Source organism: Hyaena hyaena, unplaced genomic scaffold (genome assembly GCF_003009895.1).
Source record: "Hyaena hyaena isolate Hyena2069 unplaced genomic scaffold, ASM300989v1 scaffold_61, whole genome shotgun sequence".
Classification (NCBI taxonomy): domain Eukaryota; kingdom Metazoa; phylum Chordata; class Mammalia; order Carnivora; family Hyaenidae; genus Hyaena; species Hyaena hyaena.
Genome location: NW_024080693.1, coordinates 1,632,065 through 1,651,804, shown reverse-complemented (window position 1 = coordinate 1,651,804; position 19,740 = coordinate 1,632,065). Strand labels below are relative to the sequence as shown.

General features: G+C 48.5%; 1 protein-coding gene across 3 annotated transcripts in view; it reads right to left on the bottom strand.

The window, feature by feature from the left end:
- ANKRD27 (ankyrin repeat domain 27) overlaps positions 1-19,740 on the bottom strand; it is a 52,522-nt gene that overhangs the window by 32,568 nt on the left and 214 nt on the right. For all 3 annotated transcript variants that reach the window (XM_039231907.1, XM_039231909.1, XM_039231908.1), the window contains exons 2-4: positions 8,876-9,007; positions 2,845-2,955; positions 510-666 (exon numbers count right to left, since the gene is read on the bottom strand). In XM_039231907.1, the coding sequence (XP_039087838.1) occupies positions 510-666; positions 2,845-2,955; positions 8,876-8,977 (370 nt within the window). In that variant the 5' untranslated portion in view covers positions 8,978-9,007. The remainder of the gene's footprint in view (positions 1-509; positions 667-2,844; positions 2,956-8,875; positions 9,008-19,740) is intronic.

Genomic DNA, 19,740 nt, shown 5'->3' with positions numbered 1-19,740 from the left:
TTTGAGATCATGGGCATGAGCCATGAGGCTCTGGTGAAGAAGCCCTGACTCCTGACAATAAAGGCCTCGCAGTACATCTGACACACTGCTGTCTCAATTTCCTGGAATGACTGAAGAATTATTATTTATTAAAAATAATGAGCTCTCAGAGAGGCACAAGAGTGAGGTGGCAGGATGGGCAATGGTGGTATAAGAGCTAGCTAGCTAAGGCCCAGTCAAAGCCAGGACTGCCACTCTGCACAACTCCAGGGGGCAACATTCACACAGAGGTCTCCATCAATACTGCCTCCTGGAGTTGTATAATGTCTAACCTGTGCAACCATACACCGCAGACCCAAGCCACATTGTCTTGGCTCTGGATGACTTTTTGAGTAAGTCCTGGGGGAATTATTGCAAAGTTATGCAGGTTAAAAGTGGGCTCTTAAATAGTTTATAGGATGTTTATAACAGCTATGTCAGGAGGAAGTTCAATAAACCTAATTTCCCAAGGGTTTGTTTTCCCAGAATACCTGAACTCTCTCTCTTTTCCAAAGGATGGGCTATACACAGGATGCTGAAACTTTCTTCTTTTTCATTGTAGAAAGTTTCTTCAAAGAGAATGGGCACTGAGAGAAGACAGGCGAATCCAGTTCCTAATTTGATCCTGTTTCCTTGTATAAAGACATCCTGGAACAAGAGAGCCGTCACTGCACCCACAGCCATGGCGCCCACCCTTCCGCTCTCAGCGGGCCCCCAACAGGGCACTTCTTCCGACCTGCCCGCCTTCACTCCAGTGTGGGTTTGCAGTGGGGACAGCACACGAACACTCTTCTGCTTAGCTCTTTGATACGAAATGTTTTCTTTCTCCTTTGTTCACCCCTTAGCTGCAGCTACAAGGTACCCTGATCCCTTTTAAATATTGTGGCAGAGAAGCATTACGCTGCTCCTCAGAGCGGAAGCAAACCTGTGCCTCTGGGAAAGGAGGAAGGAAGAAGGCTCTTCTAGAATGATCTGGCACGCATGCTGCCATCCTGGCCACATGCACCGCTCTGGCCATGGCGGGGTTGCCTGGGGAGACAAGCCGTAAGCCGGACTCCTGTGTCCTCCATGGGGATTTGGGTTCCCCGAAGAGAACAAACTGACAGTGACTGGCAGGGCTAACAGGGCGGCTGACCCAGGGCTGGCGCCCCGGCAACCCTGTGTGTCGTCCCTCCTTTCCCGCCACAGGGCTGTTGGGACCGAGGGACCCAGCCACGGGACAACACCGGTGTGCCTGGACCCGCACCCGGCCTGGCGAGGAACAGGGCCTCCCTCTCTCAGAACCTTCTTTTTTTTTTTTTTTTTTTAATGTTTTATTTATTTCTAGGAGAGAGAGACAGAGACAGCATGAGCAGGGGAGGGTCAGAGAGAGAGGGAGTCACAGATTGAAACAGGCTCCAGGCTCTGAGCTGGCAGGCAGCACAGAGCCCGACGCGGGGCTCGAACCCACGAACCGCGAGATCATGACCCAAGCAAAAGTCGGACGCTTAACCGACTAAGCCACCCAGGCGCCCCATCTCTCTCAGAACCTTCTATCTCAACCTAAAAAATAAGAAAATGCAGGGCATTTGGGTGGCTCAGTGGGTTGAGCGTCCGACTCTTGATTTAGGCTCGGGTCGTGTCTCATGGTTTGTGGGGTCGAACCCCACGTCGGGCTCTGCGCTGACAGGATGGAAACTGCTTGGGATCCTGTCTCTCCCTCTGCCTTTCAATTTCTCTCTCTCTCTCTCAAAATAAATAAAGGAATGAAAATGCAGACCCCAAAGTTAACATCAACAAGAAGACAGACTGACATCATGTGTCTCCTGTCACGACAGGCCGCGAGAGATGAAATACCCCCTCCCCCCGCCCTCCGTGAGGAAACGTCTGAGAGTCCCATGCTGAGGAACAGCCTACAGAGCAAAACCCAACTGTCAATGTCACGACAGACAGAGGCAGCCTGAGGGCCGTTCCACATGGGAGAAAACTAAAAAGACTGAAACTGAATGCATTGCATGATCCTGGATCTAAAAAGAAAAAAAAAATGTTTTCTATAAAAGGGAAAAATTATTTGAATGATTAGCACAGCTCTATGAGGACGGCATATTGAGCAGTATCCTACTGTTAGATTTCCGGAGCGCGACCACTGCTGTGGCTGTGCAGGAAATCCATGGTTTTAGAATAAAGGGACATGGTGTCTGTAACTCACACTTACTTTTTCTGAAAAAGGTTCAGAAAAAGTAATAATGGTGTGTGCGGGGTGGGAGGGAGGGTCTGACAGAACAAATGTGGCCAACATGCTAACAGCTAACAGCTAAGCTAGCTGGGGGGGGGGGCGCTCCTTGTACTTTACTGAAACTTTCTGTGGGTTTGAGATTATTTAAAACACGCTGTTTTTTAAAGATTTAAAATTCATCCCTGATGTCCAGTCTGTGGCCAGGAAACCAATGATCTTTCAGGAGCACTTATCAGCAGGAGGCCCACACGCTGAGGGAGAGATGCCAGCCCTCCCCGCCACACCTGCCCCATCCAGGAGGCGCCCCATCCCCCTCCACCCCTTCCCATCCCAGGCAGAGGTCTGGCCAGGCCCTGCTCATGACTGGTGTCTCCTCCTACCCCTCAGGGCTGCGGCTGCTGCTGCTGCTGCTGCTGCTGCTGCTGCTGCGTGTGTGTGTGTGTGTGTGTGCGTGTGTCTGTATGTGTGTGTGTGTGTGTGTGTGTGTGTGTGTGTGTGTCTCAGAGCCATCGTTTCTCACAGACGGGACAGGACGGGCAGGCTTCCCTACCCTCCCCCACTCCCAAAACACCGAGTGAGCAACTCTGGTTGACCCAGGAAGAGATGAATACCTTTCCATTCAAGGTCTGAAAGTGTTCTTCCACTGGTATCAAAATATAGGACTCGAACTGACACGTCGACTGGACACTGCTTGACAAGCTTCCCTTGCAGGGCACCAGGACCTGGAAAACATGAGGGTGAGCGCTAAGGGACGTGCCACCCACAGCTTCAGCAGGACAGGCTGCATCCTGCTGTGGGGACCGGGGTGACGGAGGTCCTGGTGACGAACCTGTGCTCCCCACCTGGGCACAGGGGCGGGCGGTCACGGGCGCCCTGCGTCCCACCCCCTGGGTGCCCCACTCTATTCTCAGCAGGCTCAGGGATGGTTCCAGATGAAGACAGGTAGTTTGGAAAAGCAAAACTAAAAAGGCACACGTAGTGCGGCTGCCTGAACGAGAAACCATGCACCTTGAAGACGGTTTCCTTCCTGTCTTTTCTCTCTTTTTTTTTTTTTTTAAGCCTTATCGATCATAGTTTGTAGTGTGAGCTGCAGAAACACAGCTTCCTGTACCGACTGTCACCTCCACCAACGCGTCCTGGAGAGCCAGACTCTGTCTTCAGGGCAGGCTCAATGTGAGATGTGAACTTTGGCCTGACCGTGGCCACCACGCCAATGGGGCACCAACATCGGGTCTGAGTGGCTCAGGGACTCTCTCAAACCCCAGTGTACCCAGAAGGAAAATGACGGCCTGGTCCCTCAGAGCCCCATCTCCTAAAGCAACCCAGCACAAAGCAAACGGCTTCTGCGCTATCCCCATCATACAGACAAGGAAACTGAGGCTCAAGGTAACTAAGGAACCTGTCCGGGTCACAAAGCTAGTGAGTGGCAGAGCCATGACTCAAACTCCTGCCGCCTCCTAGAGCCAGTGCTGGAAGCTCCGCCCAGGACCGGTGGAAGTGGCCCCTGCGAAGACACCCTGAAACTCTATAGCCTTCAAGAGTGGCCGTCATCAGGGGGTTCCTCAGGCAGAGTAGAAAGAGCAACACGGCCTCGCCCCCCACGGGGGTCGGGGGAACACGCCAACTCATCACAGCAGCACAGCCTCAGCCCCCACGGGGGGTGGGGAGGATTCGCCAACTCCTCACAGCAGAAAAAGGAAGTATTTGTTGAGAGAGAACACAGCCCTGTGGATGAAGAGGCCTCATCCCTCCTCAAAAAAATCAAGAATGAATCAGATCAACACTGAGATTTAACTACCCATTTCAGGAAACACAGGAAAGAGAGGATTGCCATCAACACCACCACATGACTGCAACTAGCAAAAGTCAAAATGCAGGAAACTCTACAGGGTGAATGACCTGGATGAATGAATCGCAAAGAGAGAGAGAGAGAGAGAAGGAAAGAAAGAAAGGAGAGAAGAGAAGGAGGGAAGGAAGGAAGGAAAGAAAGAAGGAAAAAAGGAAAGAAGGAGGGAAGGGAGGGAGGAAGGAAGGGAGGGAGGGAGGAAGGGAGGGAGGGAGGAAGGGAAGAAGGAAGAAAAAGAAAATGAGGACAGGGGAAGACAAAACTAAAAAGACACATAAGGCTGTGGTGATGGCTTCAGAAAGCTACACAAGTGTCAAAACTGACCGCATCTCACACACGAAGTGCGTGCAGCTCTGTGTACTGCAGTTTAGCTCAGCAGTGAGGAGAAAAGACAGATTTAAAGACTCCTCAATCCAATATAACTTGTGGATCTCCTCTGGACTCTGATCTGAACAAACCCACTGCAAAACAGACAGACAAACGATTATGAGATGGTTTGGGAAATCTGACTAGATAGTTGACAGCACTGAGGAGCCATTGAGGACATTTTTTAGCAGTGATAACGGCATTGCGGTTACAGTTTTTAAAAGAGTCCTTATCGTTTAAAAACACATCCCTAAATATCTGCAGATGAAACCACATGACGACCTGACATATTTTTCTGGGATCTGCTTCAAAACAATCCAGTAGCTGAGGGTGGGAGGCAGGAGGGAGCAGAAATGACATGTGACCAGCCACCGAACCTATCACTCCGAAAGCTGGGTGACAGGTGCATGAGGCTCTTGACATTACTTTCTTCTTTTATCATATGTTTGATATTAAGCTTCATTGGTAGAGCATGTGACTTTTTTTAAATGTTGATTATTTTTGAGAGAGACACAGTGTGAGCAGGGGAGGGGCAGAGAACAAGGGACACAGAATCTGAAGCAGGCTCCAGGCTCTGAGCTGTCAGCACAGAGCTCGATGTGGGGCTCGAACTCATTAACTGCAAGATCATGACCCGAGCCAAAGTCAGACGCTCAACAGACTGAGCCACCCAGGCGCCCCTATAGAGCATGTAACTCTTAACCTTGGGGTCATAAGTTTGAGCCCCATGTTGGACACTGAGATTACTTAATAAAAGATATTTTTGAAAAACATAATAATTTTAAATTTTAATAGAAGAAAAACTTAAAGAAAGTAAAGGGAGGCCATCAGGTAGAAGCCTGAATTGAGGGACACCGTCATGGCCGCAGGGAGCATAGAAAAAAGAGCCTGGGGATCTGAGGGCTGGCACAGGCAAGGGAACACCATGAACCAGACCTGGGGAGGGTTTAACGTCCAAACTCAGGGAGGCCTAGAGATGGTCCTGTGCCCTCTCTGTGGATTAAGGTGTCACACGGTCCCGTGGGAGAGACCAGGACCTTCTGAGGTGCCTCGGAGAACCTCACCCCAGCTGTGATTCCATTCTATTTACCTGTTTACAGGTGCCTCCTCTGCCTCCCTAACTTGAATTGAGCACAAGTGGCCCCTGCTGCACTGATCCCTGTTACTGCTCACTGTCCACAATACAGTAGGCTCTCGGTCACTGTCTGTTGAGTGAGCAGGGGGTCCTCTAGCCTCAAGGCCCCCAGTTTTCAGGCAGACGATGCTGCCTGGAGCATTTCATCACAGGCAGAAGGCAGCAGGCAGGCCTGGCGGAGAGGGCGGCGAGGAAGCCAGCCCCTGGAAGGCAGAGACATGGGGCAGCAGTGAAGCTGCCCACGGGAGGCGGGGTCAAGTGCAAGGGCCTCAGGGACTCTCCCAAGACAGCGCTTGAGACTGGAGCAGATGTCATGGAGATTACAGCCTACACAGAGGCCACAAAGTTTACAGTCTCCAAGTAGACCATAAGTTGGGGACCTGCTTCTTTCAAAGATTAACAATAAAGCTTTTTATTCTAGCCCCTTTATAAAAAATTTTAAAATAACAGTAATTAAAGACAGGACAGTAGAAGAAAAGTGAGAATCTGCATTAGTGCCACTGCTGCAGGGTACACCCGACTGCTCTCCAGGACACTCTGGCACTCCACGGGGACCCAGGATGACTTCTGTCCTGACTGTCATTCCTCGGAGCTACGAACAGCCTGCTTCCAGAATTCCCTGAAGGCATGCGCGCTCCCCCTCACCTGTGTGATTGTGGAAACCCAGCACAGTGCTGACATGTAGTGGGTGCTCAATAAATGTTTGTTGGGTAGATCTATGCTGAAGGAGTCCTGAGAACGGGAATATGGACCTCGGCGCCCTCAGCTGGCCCGTCTAAGTATTTTACTTGAAAGCCAGCTCTTTGGAACTCAGAGGACATGATGACAGGTTCTCAGGCCAGCCTTCAAAAGTCTACATACCCCATAATTAAAAGACCGCAGGGAGAGGAAGAAATTTAATCTCCTTCTGTAATTTCTGTTCTTCCTGTAGGCAGATGGGCCCAGCCCTAATCCCCCTGGGAATCCTGGAGGACTGTCCCGACACCTCCTGGACAAGAGTCCCAGGGAGGCGGCGGGCCTGCCCAGCCTACCTGAAGAAGCCACAGTATATAATTATCTGGATGCTAATTAAATAGAGGCAGTGTGGGGGTGTCACAGGCCTGTGGGGCTGGAATCTGGGAAACGTGGGGAGCAAGAGCGTCCTTTGTCCAGGCAGACAGCAGGTGATGGCGGGAGGCGGCCTGCCTGGATGCAGAGGCATCCCAATCACAGGAAGGTCCTGAAAGGAATCAAACTCAAGGAGGGATGGGGCAGGGGAGGGGGACAGCCAGGTGCACTGTCAGCCGCCACATGCACTGTCACCTGGGGACGAGGTGGCCAGCGAGCTGTGATCTAGAAAGGAGTGTGAGGGGCAGGTAACCCTGGGCGGGGGGAACATGCATTCAAAAGTGATGATCGCAGTATTTTAGAGCCCAATAAAAGTCTCTGATCCCCAGGGCTGATTCAGGGGCAGCCAAACTTGGCCCGATGGCCAGACCCCATGGAAAGAAATTCAGCTTTCACCTGCAGGGGCAACAGGGACCCCTGAGTGGTGGCAGAAACGAGAAGAACTCTTCCAGAGGCTACTGGAATATCCTTTTGCATTCCACCAGCAGACATGGATGGAACACTGCTATGGGTTAGACCTTATGCAGCCAACAGGGGCAGGAGCCGGCCACCAACATGTGACCGGGCAGAGTCAGATGGCAGCAGTTAGCTCCTCACGGTAACTTCTGCAGGGAAGTTGGCCTCACTGACTCTCTCCCATCTACTAGAGGCCAGAAAGTCAGTGCTGCCAAATGGGGACCCTGGACAGCTCCTGGTCGACCCTGAAGATCCCAGGAGGGGCTGGAGTAGGGACCTCGGGGGCCACTGGGAACTCGGGACGACACAGCTTAGGAAGAACCTCCCGTTCCTCGGGGTAGCCAAAAGGAAGGTGACCAAGATGCCCAAGTTCTTATTCAAAATCTCCCTTTTGCTGAAGTGAGCTCCAGTGGGATTCTACCGCTTGCAGCTGGAAAAGCATCTTCCTGGGGACAGGGCCCATGCTATGTGCTGGCAGCACAGTGGCGAGTAAAACAGACGGGCCCCACAGGCTACTTGCAGTGTGGGATTCTTAGAGAGCAAGAGAAAGTTACACAGAGCACACTCGTATCTAGACAGCATTTTTAAAAGCAGTATAGGACAGAGGTGGGGAGGAAATAGGTCCCAGTTTCGGGGAGGCCCTCCCAGGCAACGTGACTGCTTTGCGTCCCATATTTCTTCCCTGTGACATGAACCACAGCTGTGATTGGTATATATCTGCCCAGAGCATGGCCATCTCTCCCACTAGAATGTAAGCTCTATAAGGGTAAAGACGGCAATACACATTCCCATATATTCCTACTTACTGCCGAACCCTCGGCATCAAACAGGGTGGCTTGCCCAGAGTAGCATTTAAAAACTGCCGTGAAAGGAGCAGAAGATAATGTCTCTGGTGAATTTTAGAAGATTCTTATTCTCTTCTTGGAAACAGCTATAGTCTTCAGTTGCGTGAGTGTGTGTGTGTGTGTGTGTGTGTGTGTGTGTGTGTGAGAGAGAGAGAGAGAGAGAGAGAGAGAGAAACCCTGGCCGCAAAGCGGGAACCCAGGCTGAGAAGAGGGCAACACACACAGAGAAGCACAAAGAAAGGGAAGGCACCAAGCATTCTGTGTGGCGCAGGGCCGTGGACACAGGAGGCTGCCGTCGTCCTTGTCACCACCTGAGAACTGGAAAGTTCTGCGCTGTGGGGCTGGCCTCCCTGCAGGCAGCAGGTGCCCCAGCGACCGACTGGGGTTTCTCTTACGTGCTCCCCTCCCCCTGCAGTCTGGATGCCTCATTATTCCACCAGGTCCTCCCCTTTAGGGAGTGCCTTGCACAGCAACATATGAATGCGTTTACAAGCTCCCTTGCCCCATGTGAGTGAGTACACACCTTGCAGACAAGGACCCTAAGGCACTGAGGGAAATACAATGTCCGCCCCCAGAAGCTAACATGGAAACAAGAGAAACAGACGTGAATACCATGAGATCAGCGTCAACAGGGACTGTCAATAACGTCATCAGAGAAAGGATTACACTTGAGGCTGGTGCAGTTCCAGGAGGCTTCCTGGAGGAGGCAGCTCCTCGTGGTCCCTCTCTGTTCACATATCGAGCATGGTCAGGGGCTTGTTGTACTGAGCAAGTTTATAACTGACTCCCTCTACGCTTAACCAAAGTCGACAGTATGTCTGGCCTCGTTGGCACTGCCTGGTCCACACCTGACGAAGGAGGACAACCCTAAGGGTCGAGGCACTTACAATGCCATGGATTTGGGCCACCTTGTTGCATAAGTCAGGACGCCACTTCTGAAGAGCCAGGTAGAAAGGGTTTTTCAGGAGATCTTCATCATACAGAGCCATATGGACTTCAGATGGGGCAGAGATGGTCTCCTGGGACAAGAAAAGAAACAGCAGTAAATGACCACACTCAGATTTATATAACACAGAAAAGTCCTGTTCTGGAATTGTCTAAAAAGCTTCTCTGACACATATTATTCTCCTCTACAGACTTAACACTCCATCAGGAAGTATCAAAGATAACCCACCAATTCTAAAATGACTTGTTTTACTGGCTAATCTTGTTAAACTCTAAATCATGGCAAAAAATAAAAATGGCTACTTTTAGAACATCCTATGTGACCAAAATTATGACATGTTAAATATATGTATGTATTTTTAATGAAATACTTCAAGCATACGGGAACGACAGAAATCTGCCATCCCAGATTACCAGATCTAATGCTTTACATATTTGCCTCAGGTTTTCTTTTAAGAAATAAAGTATATCAGGGGCGCCTGGGTGGCTTAGTCGGTTAAGCGTCCGACTTTCGCTTGGGTCATGACCTCGCGGTTCGTGGGTTCGAGCCCCGCATCGGGCTTTGTGCTGACTGCCAGCTCAGAGCCTGGAGCCTGTTTCAGTCTGTGACTCCCTCTCTCTCTGACCCTCCCCTGCTCACGCTGTCTCTCTCTCTCTCCTAGAAATAAATAAAAATATAAAAAAAAAAAAAAAAAAAAAGAAATAAAGTATATCAGAATAGACTGGAGTCATCCCCTCTCTGCACCCCTCTGATCCAATTCCCTCCTCCTCTTTCTTACTCATGTTACTATCCCTTTAATACGTGTATATTCATATGTAATATAAAATATTCTTTTAGGAACTTCGACATTTACATATGTGGCTTCACACTACAAGTGTCCTGGAACATACCTTTTCCAATCAACATGTTTTAAAATCCTAGCCATGCCAATCCATACAGCTCTCATTCTTTCGCAAACTTCGGCCGTATAGTTCTTTTAAGGGAACACAGCATAATCTATTTATCTGATATCCTATAGTCGCAATGCATCCACGTTTCCAGGACTACAAACAATGCTGGAACGAACTCGCTCACGCTCTTACAGGTATACCGTTAGCACATATGTGGGAACGCCCACCTGCACTGCCACCAGAGGCTGACAACACTGGACTGCTTTCTACTTCCATGAACAGAGAATGAGTGCACCCCTTCCTCACACCACAACCTAGCCAATCTTTGTTAGTATCATCCAATTATCTCCTTTCTGCCAGTCTGGGAGTATAAAATGGTATTTTTTGCTGTTTTTAATTTTCATTTCTCTAAAATTGAACATCGGGGTGCCTGAGGGGCTCAGTCGGTTGAGCGTCTGGCTCTTGGTTTCGGTTCAGGTCATGACCTCGCAGTTCATGGGCTCAAGCCCCACGTTGGGCTCTGCACTGACAGTGCAGAGCCTGCTTGGGATTCTCTCTCTCCCTCCCTCTCTGCCCCTTCCCTGCTCACGCGGTCTCTCTCTCAAAATAAATAAACTTAAACAAACAAAAAAAGAAATTGAACATCATTTCCTTATGTTCTATAAATTACCTTATCACATCTTGCGCCCACTTTTTACACAGGTTGTTGGCCTTTATCTTACCATTTATAGTTCTTTATGTATCTGGATACTAAAAGGTGTTGTGAATATCCTCTCCCAATCTGTGACCTGCCTCCTCATGGGTGTTTTCAAAAATAGAAATGTTTGATTTTAACGTGCCTGAACCTGTCAACCCTTGCCTTAATGGTCAGTGTTTTGTGGATCTTAGGAAATCTGGAGTACATTTCTGCAAAGTGGCTTTGCCATTCCCCCGAAGGTATGGCAGGGAAGATGGAGTCTACCTCCCCAGCCCTTGAATCTGAGCCAGCCCTGTGACTGCGTTAGCCAACCGGTAGAGAGAAGTGATGCTCGTAGATTTCAGGGCATCAGCCTCAAGGGGCTGCAGATTCCACACCCATTCTCTTGGCATCCTGAGACCATCAAGCTATGAAGAAGCCCGTGAGGGGTACCTGGTGGCTCAGTTGGTTAAGTATCCAACTTCGGCCCAGGTCATGCTCTCACAGTTCGTGGGTTCGAGCCCCGTGTTGGACTCTGTGCTGACAGCTGAGAGCCTGGAGGCTGCTTAAGATTCTGTGTCTCCTTCTCTCTCTCTTTCTCTGCCCCTCCCCCACTCATGCTTCGTCTCGCTCAAAAATAAATAAAAACATTTTAAAAACTCAAAAAAAAAAAAAAAAGCCCATGGGATGAAGGACCATGGGGGGAAGAGAGCCCCATGTGGTCCAGTGTGTACAGCCAGCCACCCACCAGCTGAACACAGCCGTGTGAGTCCAGGTGAGACTAGCAGAAGAACCCCCCTGCCAGCCCATGAATAGCAGTTTTGTTTTTTTTTTAATTTTTTTTTTAATGTTTTATTTATTTCCAGGAGAGAGAGACAGCGTTAGCAGGGGAGGGTCAGAGAGAGAGGGAGTCACAGACTGAAACAGGCTCCAGGCTCTGAGCTGGCAGTCAGCACAGAGCCCGACACGGGGCCCGAACCCACGAACCGCGAGATCATGACCTAAGCGAAAGTCGGACGCTTAACCGACTAAGCCACCCAGGCGCCCCATGAATAGCAGTTTTAAGCCACTAAGTTTTGAGCTGGTTTATTATGCAACAAAGCCTACCTGAAAGCATATCCTTTCAACTCTAAGACCATAGTCACTATAATTACTAAGAATCTTTGTCTTTATTTACGCTATAAATTAGACATCTAATTTCTTTCCTATATGGTAAGCTATCTTGGGCTGTTTGGGCTACTATCACAAAAAGCAAAGATTGGTGGCTTAAATTTACCTCTCATAATTCTGGAGGCTGGCAGATTTGGTTCTTGATGAGGGCCCATTTCCTAGTTTGTAGGCTGCCACTGCCTCGCTGTGTCCTTACATGATGAGAGTTCTCCTGTCTTTTCCTCCTTTTACAAGGCTGTTGGTTCCATCATGAGGGCCCCACTCTCAGGACCTAATCTAACCCCAACTGAATCTCAGTGCCCCACCATCACATTATCATCACATTAAGGATTAGGACTTCAACATATCAATGGGGAGAGGCACAAAAATTCAGTCCATAGCCTAAGCCAATTGTCCCATCATTCTTTTTTGAATGGTCTATCCCTTTCACACTGGCCAATAATGCTACCTTTGCTATATTCCAAGTTCCTATATATGTTTAGCTTGTTTCTGAGCTCTACTCTATTTCAACGGTCTAGACCAGTGCCATCCAACATTTGAGAAATGTAATTACATACACACTATGCATAAATACATATGTATAAAATTTTCTAGTAGTCACATTAAAAAAGAAATCGGTAAGGGGCACCTGGGTGGCTCAGTCAGTTAAGCATCCAACTTCGGCTCAGGTCATGATCTCACGGTTCATGGGCTCAAGCTCTGCATCAGGCTCTGTGCTGACAGCTCTGAGCCTGGAGCCTGTTTTGGATTCTGTGTCTCCCTCTCTCTCTGCTCCCCCCCCCCAAAAATAAACATTTAAAAATTTTCAAATAAAAAAATGGGCAAAATTTATCTTAATAATATATTTATTCTAATATATCTAAAATATTATATTTTCAACATGTGATCAATATTTTTAAACTACTGGGGCGCCTGGGTGGCTTAGTCAGTTAAGCGTCCGACTTTCGCTTAGGTCATGATCTCACGGTTCGTGGGTTCGGGCCCTGCGTCGGGCTCTGTGCTGACTGCCAGCTCAGAGCCTGCAGCCTGTTTCAGTCTGTGACTCCCTCTCTCTCTGACCCTCCCCTGCTCACGCTGTCTCTCTCTCTCTCCTAGAAATAAATAAAACATTTAAAAAAATATTTTAAAACTATTAATGACACATCTTACAGTCTTTATCACCCCTACTAAATCTTTGAAATTTGGTGTGTACTTTACATTCACTTTTCAATTCATACTAGCCGCATTCAAGTGCTTCATTGCCACATATGGCTAGTGGCTACTATACTGGACAGAGCTGGGCTAGACCACATTATTTCTCCTGACTATAGCTTCCTAATAAGCCTTGATGGCTCAAAAAGGTCTCCCTCCTTGTTCTCTAAAATTGTCTGGCTATTCCTAATTTTTTGCAGTATCACATAAATTAAAATTAGTTAATCAATTCCATGAAAAATCCTCTTGGGATTTTTATTAGAAATGCACTAAATCTATGGACTGGAGAGTCAACAGCTTTATAATAATGAATCTCATCATCCATGGACATGGTATGTCTTTTCATGTATGTCTTCTATGTCCTTCAATTAAATTTTCTCCATAAAAGTCACAGATTATATACAATTTTTATTAAACATTATTTACATATTCCGTATAGATTTTCTCCTGTTGTGAATGAGGCTTCCATTGCCCCTGGTCTGCTCCATTTACCATACATCAGTGTGGTGTCCCTGAGCTATCAGAGAGGAATATGAAAAATGGGCACAGAAAAAGATTCTGAGCCTTCATCTCAGGCAGCAAAGGAGAATACAAACACCTGTCTTGTGGGATTCCCATTTACATGCCACTTTCAGTATTTTTGTCATACTGCATAGCGGTGTACCACCACTTACTGCTGGCCCCCCTGGTGTCTTTGTGAGAATTAGAAAAAGGCACCCAGTCCTCCCAGTGGGCACAGTCCTGTGGCAGGGGACATGGTTTGGTAAGTAGCTCCTAGGCTATTTATCAGCCCCAGGTTGCCAATATATCCCTCCCTGAGGCAGGGCACCTGTGTATGAATACTCTGCATAATTATACACAATGGCTCTACTGCTATTGTTTGACATATTCCTTTAAACACCTACTCTCTTTTAAAATGTATTCTATTTATTTTTTTAGGCATATTTATTTATTTTGAGAGCGAAAGAGAAAAGCACAAGCAGGGAAGGGGCAGAGAGAGATGGAGAGAGAGAATCCCAAGCAGGCTCCTTGCTGTCATCATAGAGCCTGATGTGGAGCTTGATCCCACAAACAGTGAAATCACGATCTGAGTCGAAATCAAGAACTGGACACTTAACTGAGCCACCTACGTGCCCTTAAAATTTATTTTAAAAAGAACCCTTATTACAACTTTAAATACAAAAAGAGTATCACTCCTATAAAATAGGTAATCTTAAAAATTACAAAAACAATCAATGTTAAAACCTTGCTAGATACTACTACCTGCCAAACACTCTGAACCTGAGCCTGAGACCTCTTCACTGAAAAGGGAAAATAGCAACTATTAAAGAACATCAAGTACTTATCCTTGATAGAGTAAGATGAATGAAATAGGAATGAAAAACGGAATTGCTTTCTTACTATGTTGGAATATTGTTATATTCCAAAATGCCTTCTTGGGAAAATACCAGGACAGTAGCCATAAGTACATGCATTCTGAATTCTATCTGTTACAGCTAATGATAAAAATAGCAACTATTTGATGGAGCACCTGGGTGGCTCAGTGGGTTGAGTGACTTCAGCTCAGGGCATGATCCTGCAATTCAGGAGTCTGAGCCCCACATCGGGCTCTCTGCTATCAGCGCAGAACATGCTTCAGATCCTCTCTCTCTTCTCTGTCCCTCCCCTACTTGCATTCTCTCAAAAATAAATAAACACTAAAAAAAAAAAAACCAAAAACCCAACAACTACCTGAGAGCATCTTTGTTTGGTTCAGGCACTGAGATAACTTCTACATATCTTCAGCCCTTCATAACTATAGACAACTAACTATAATTAATGCTTATAATAACTATTGATATCATTGGTCCCATATGCTGCAGATGCAGAAATTGAGGCTCAGTTGGCCAACTCAAGGTTAAACACGTCAGAACTGATTCTGACATCCACCCCTTCGACCACATCAGAATTGATTCTAACATCCACCCCTTTGACCACTACACCCATTGTGTAAAATAAGTAAGCCTGGATTAAGGGTTATTTCATGAGTCACAGATGAACAGATTCCCCCAAAGGAAAAGTCACCACGATGGACAGCCACATAGGCCCTATACTGAAGTCCCCTGTTCCGGTCCAGCCAGAACTGTCTCTGCCACAGGCCCTCCTGGGGCCTGTCTGAAGGAGGCCCCTGAGCTCCCTGCAAATCCTCTTAGAGGAGGGCCCTAGCATGAAAAAGGCTACATATAATCCCTTCCTGGGCCCCAGAGATGGCTCTGTAACAATTCAGGTATCTGAATTGTTGAATTCAATTATTACTGGAGCCCAAATAATCCTTTTACGAGTCCCTACCAGAACAACTGGATAATGTGATTTTGCTGTGACAGGGTCACTAGAAAACAAAAATTCTTCCTGGTTTCTGACACAGTTGGTTCTATACGGCAGAGTGCTAAAGAAAAGACCCCTTGGACAGAAACTGCATGAGAGACTGGATGCGATACGGGCAGAATGAAGCTGGGAAGGGATACTCCTGCTCCTTAAACAAGATGCCAGCTCAGCGTCAAGACCTCTACACCCAAGATGGAGGCGACACAGGCAGGCTCTGATGGAGGAAGTGACAACCTAGCTGGGAGGCAAAGAATGTGCATCAGCACAGTAAAACCAACCCAGAGCAGTGCTGGGGCAGGTAAGGACCAGACAAGAGAAGGGAGAAGCAGGGAAGGTGGGGGGGCGGGGGGGGGGGAGAATAGGGAGCAGAAGCCTCCCTGACAGGGACCAGAGTAAGCCAAAGGTTTGCAAAGCAGGAACAGAAACCCAAGAGTACACTTTTTTTTTACTAGATGAGTGAGTCCAGGGAAATAACAAGAATCCAAATAGTGCCGGTCAGAGAGGGGCAGCAAGATAAAGAGGGCTCCTGAAGGCCACATAAAAACATCCCATTCAGGGATGCCTGGGTGGCTCGGTTGGTTAAGTGTCCAACTTTTGATTTCGGCTCAGGTCCTGACCCCAGCATCATAGGATCGAGCCCCACAATGGGTTCCATGCTCACAATGGGCTCCATGCTCAGAAAACTGCTTGGGTTTTCTCTCTCTCTCCCTCTGCCCCTCTCTCCCACTTGTGGATGCCCCCCCCCCTCAAAAAAAGAAATACAATGAAAAAAATTTTTATAAACAAAGAAAACATTGCATTCAAATGCAGGAAACACACAAGACTGAGCAAGCATGGGACAGAGCTTGCTGTGTTTCAGTCCCAAGTCATCTGTTTCCTCTGGGACATCATTCCTCCTGGTTGCCACTGACTGAACTCTCTGTCCAGGAGTAAGGATTCCAAGGGCTCTGTCTAGTGCCATTGTGAACCTTTTCATCCCAGTGTTAAAAACCTTTAGTAATCAGGGGCGCCTAGGTGGCTCGGTCAGTTGGGCATCCGACTTTGGCTCAGGTCATGATTTCACGGTTCATGGGTTCAAGCCCCACATCGGGCTCTGTGCTGTCAGCTCAGAGCCTGGAGCCTGTTTCAGATTCTGTGTCTCCCTCTCTCTCTGACCCTCCCCTGCTCATGCTGTCTCTCTCTCTCTTAGAAATAAATAAAACATTAAAAAAAAATTTTTTTTAAACATGTAATAATCCAATACAATCTGGTGCTTAAATGCCAGAATGGAATTCTCCTACAGAGGTCAATACTTAAAATAGGTTAACACCCTGAACAAGTTTACTGGCCAGAAGTAGCTTTAGATTTTAAAAGAACATGCAAAGTAAACAGATTCTTCCTTATAAAACTGGAAAGATGAGTAAATCCTTTTATGAGACACCTTTAAGAAAAAATTCCACCCCTAATGAAGCTCAAATGATAGGATGATTTGCAGCAAATCCAATGTGAAAATTAGTCGCAGATACCAAACCCCCTGAGCATGCATATCTGAGGTTCCTCTATGAACAGGAGAGCCAGGCAAGGTCTCAAACGAGCACCGGACATTTCAAGAGGTGGTGTGCACGCTTGTGGTTTCGTGGTCTTCAACAGTCCCATCAGCCACAATGAGGCTGGGTGGTCAGGGACCATCTGGTGACAGCGTGCAACCTCGCCCAGCAGAATCTAACATAGGAGAAAGTCTGCGCCTCCCAGAGTTAAACTCCCGGCTGAAATCTTACCACTATGGTCGCCCCCACCCTTCCAGGGCCCTCACCCAATATCTTGACCAGGCGTATTTTCCAAATGATGAGCAACGTTCTCCAACTAGCTTAATTTGTGATTCAGAAGGAAAAGGCGAAAAGGGAAAGCTTTCAAATTCATCTACATTTACTAGCAAATGGAAGCAGTTGGATGATGTAACGTATGGTATTACAGTCACTTAGGTCCTTCCGGCCTGTAACACCTAGAGATCCTATCCATATTTTTCTCAAAGCTCTTCTTCAAAGCATCCAGCCTGTGTCTGGCCACCTGGCTCACAGTAGGCAGGCTGTAACTGGGTCGTCCACTTGAACAAAATGATAGTGGGCTGTTGGAGGAAGCGCAAGCTCCCAGGGAGGGGTCATCTCTCATAGGAGCTGGAAAATCCACTGCCCTTATCCAGGGGAGGGGGAGGGGCTGGCCCCAGGCAGCCATGCAGGTGCTGGCAAAAAGCCAGAAACGAACAGTGTGCTCAGAGCTGGCTAAACACAGCGACAGCTGGAATGTGGAGGGCCACACAGGGAGAGAAGGCCTCAGAGCTGGAAGAGGATTGTGACCACTAAGGGAGCAGGAGAGTTTGGAGGAGCACAACCTCCCCTCCAAACACACCATCACCTGCTCCAGAACTTGCCAGAGGAGCCACCAGCACCCGACTCGTGCCAGAATCTCGTGCAGAAAGGCGGGAGTTTCGAGGGCCACTTCTTGGTGCCTCTCGGACATAGGAGGTCTGGATTGGGGTCTGAATCCTTTCTAGGGCTGGTATCTATCATCACGTGGTCACATTCCCCTGCTCCTCTAGGAGAGGATTACGTTAGTGGCCACCAATCTAATTCTAATAAAGGGAGAGCCCCTATGGAAACACTGGGAGACACAGTCAAGACGTTGACTGCAGACACTACTGCTTGCTCTCCAGGCGATGCTGCCAGACAGAGTGATTTCAGATGGCAAGCCCAAGTCAAGAGAGGAAACCCACAGTAGCTTCAACTGCTTTCCTGTCACTGGGGCTAGACACAAGTATCCGTCCCTGCTCCTATCCTGCACTTCTCCCTCAGAGCCTCCTGCCTCCCGATCTTACTCAAACCGGTCCGCATGAAAAGACAACAAGGCGATCTTTCCAACACTGAGGTCTGTACAGTGCCGTCTCCCTTATCCTCAGTTTCGTCTTCCAGTTTTGGTTCCCCATGGTCAACTGGGGTCTGGAAACAGAAGCTTCTCCTTCTGACAGATGGTCAGAGTCAAGAGTAGCTAACACAATTATCATAATACCCTTATCATTCCCCTCGCTTCATCTCATCATGTAGGCATTTTATCATCTCACATCATCACCGGAAGAGTGAGTGTGGTACCGTAAGATATTTGGAGAGAGCCCACGTTTACGTAACTTTTATCACAGTGCATCATTCCTAACCGTTCTATTTTATTTGTTATTTTTGTTAATCTCTTACTGTGCCTAGTTTATATATTAAACTCATCACGGGTATGTGGGTATAAGAAAAACAGTATAGGATTTGGTACTATCCAAAGTTTCTGGCATCTACCAGGGGTCTTGGAAAACATCCCCCACGGATTAAAGGGGGCTACTACATTCTTCAAGGACTTACCTACTTGAACTTCCTACTAGATGGACTCTCAATTTCTCTGCCTGGCATTAAGGACCTCTCATTCTGGCCTTCCACTTTTCTCAGCAGCCTCATCTCCCTCAAAGTGATGGGTTCTCCCTCCTATCCATTTCTCGAGAGCTACTCTTCCCTTGCCATGGCCCCATCTGGCCAGTAGGTGGCTAAGACCCACCCCAGCAGAGAATGGCCAAGGCTTGGAGCATCCAAGCCCTGGCCACAAACGGCCTCAAACAGATAAAAGGACAGAGAGCTCAGTGAGAGGGAACTCTGGGGTCCGGCGCTCTGAATCCTCTGGACGGCCTCAATCCGGTGCTGGGAGAGGCAGACTCAAAACACTAATATCTCACTTAGATCCTCTGCTCTTCTCTGGGGCTGGTGGGAGGGTACCTTAATCAAAATAGCGTACTCGCCCCATGAAACCCGTGAGCTTGGAAAACCCCAGCTCGCATACAAACTATTAGTCCCTCCAGTGTCGCCAGTCCCTCCCTCCCTGAATGTCCTAAATCCTCAATGAAGACACGTCACTTGCTTCGTGGTGGCCCAGCACAGGTTTCGGTTTCTAGTGTCCAAGTCCCCAACATCTCCTGGCTCACGAGCCCATGACAGTCTATCTTCAACGAAAAGAACTGGACAGACCCAGAATCTGGAACATCTCTTGGTGCTTAAGTTTTCCTGGAGTAAATTTTACCCAGCAGGACGAGATGGCTGGCTGACAGGGATTCCCTCCTCCTTGCCTGCGCCTTCACCATCCCCGGGGACCGCAAGGCCCGAGGCTCCGGACCCCCACCCACATCCTAGGAGCTCCTCCAGCCGCCAAGTCAGGCAGTCAGCGAACGACCCGAGGCCACTCAGCGCTTGAGCCACGGCCCCGCCCACTGCCCCCAAGTCCGAGCTCTCAGCCCCCCGCACCCGCCGACCCGTCCCGTAGTCGCAGGGGTCAAAGGGCACATTCTTCGCCATCCCGCAGTCCGCACACGAGGGGCAGAGCGAGCCCGACTGCCGACCGGACCCGAAGAGTTCGGGCGGGCGGCCCAACCAGCGAGGAGCTGGGGTCTTGGGGGGCCGCCCATGGGCAGCCAGCTCAGCCTGGGGCGCCGCGGGGCTCCCGCCACGGAGAGAA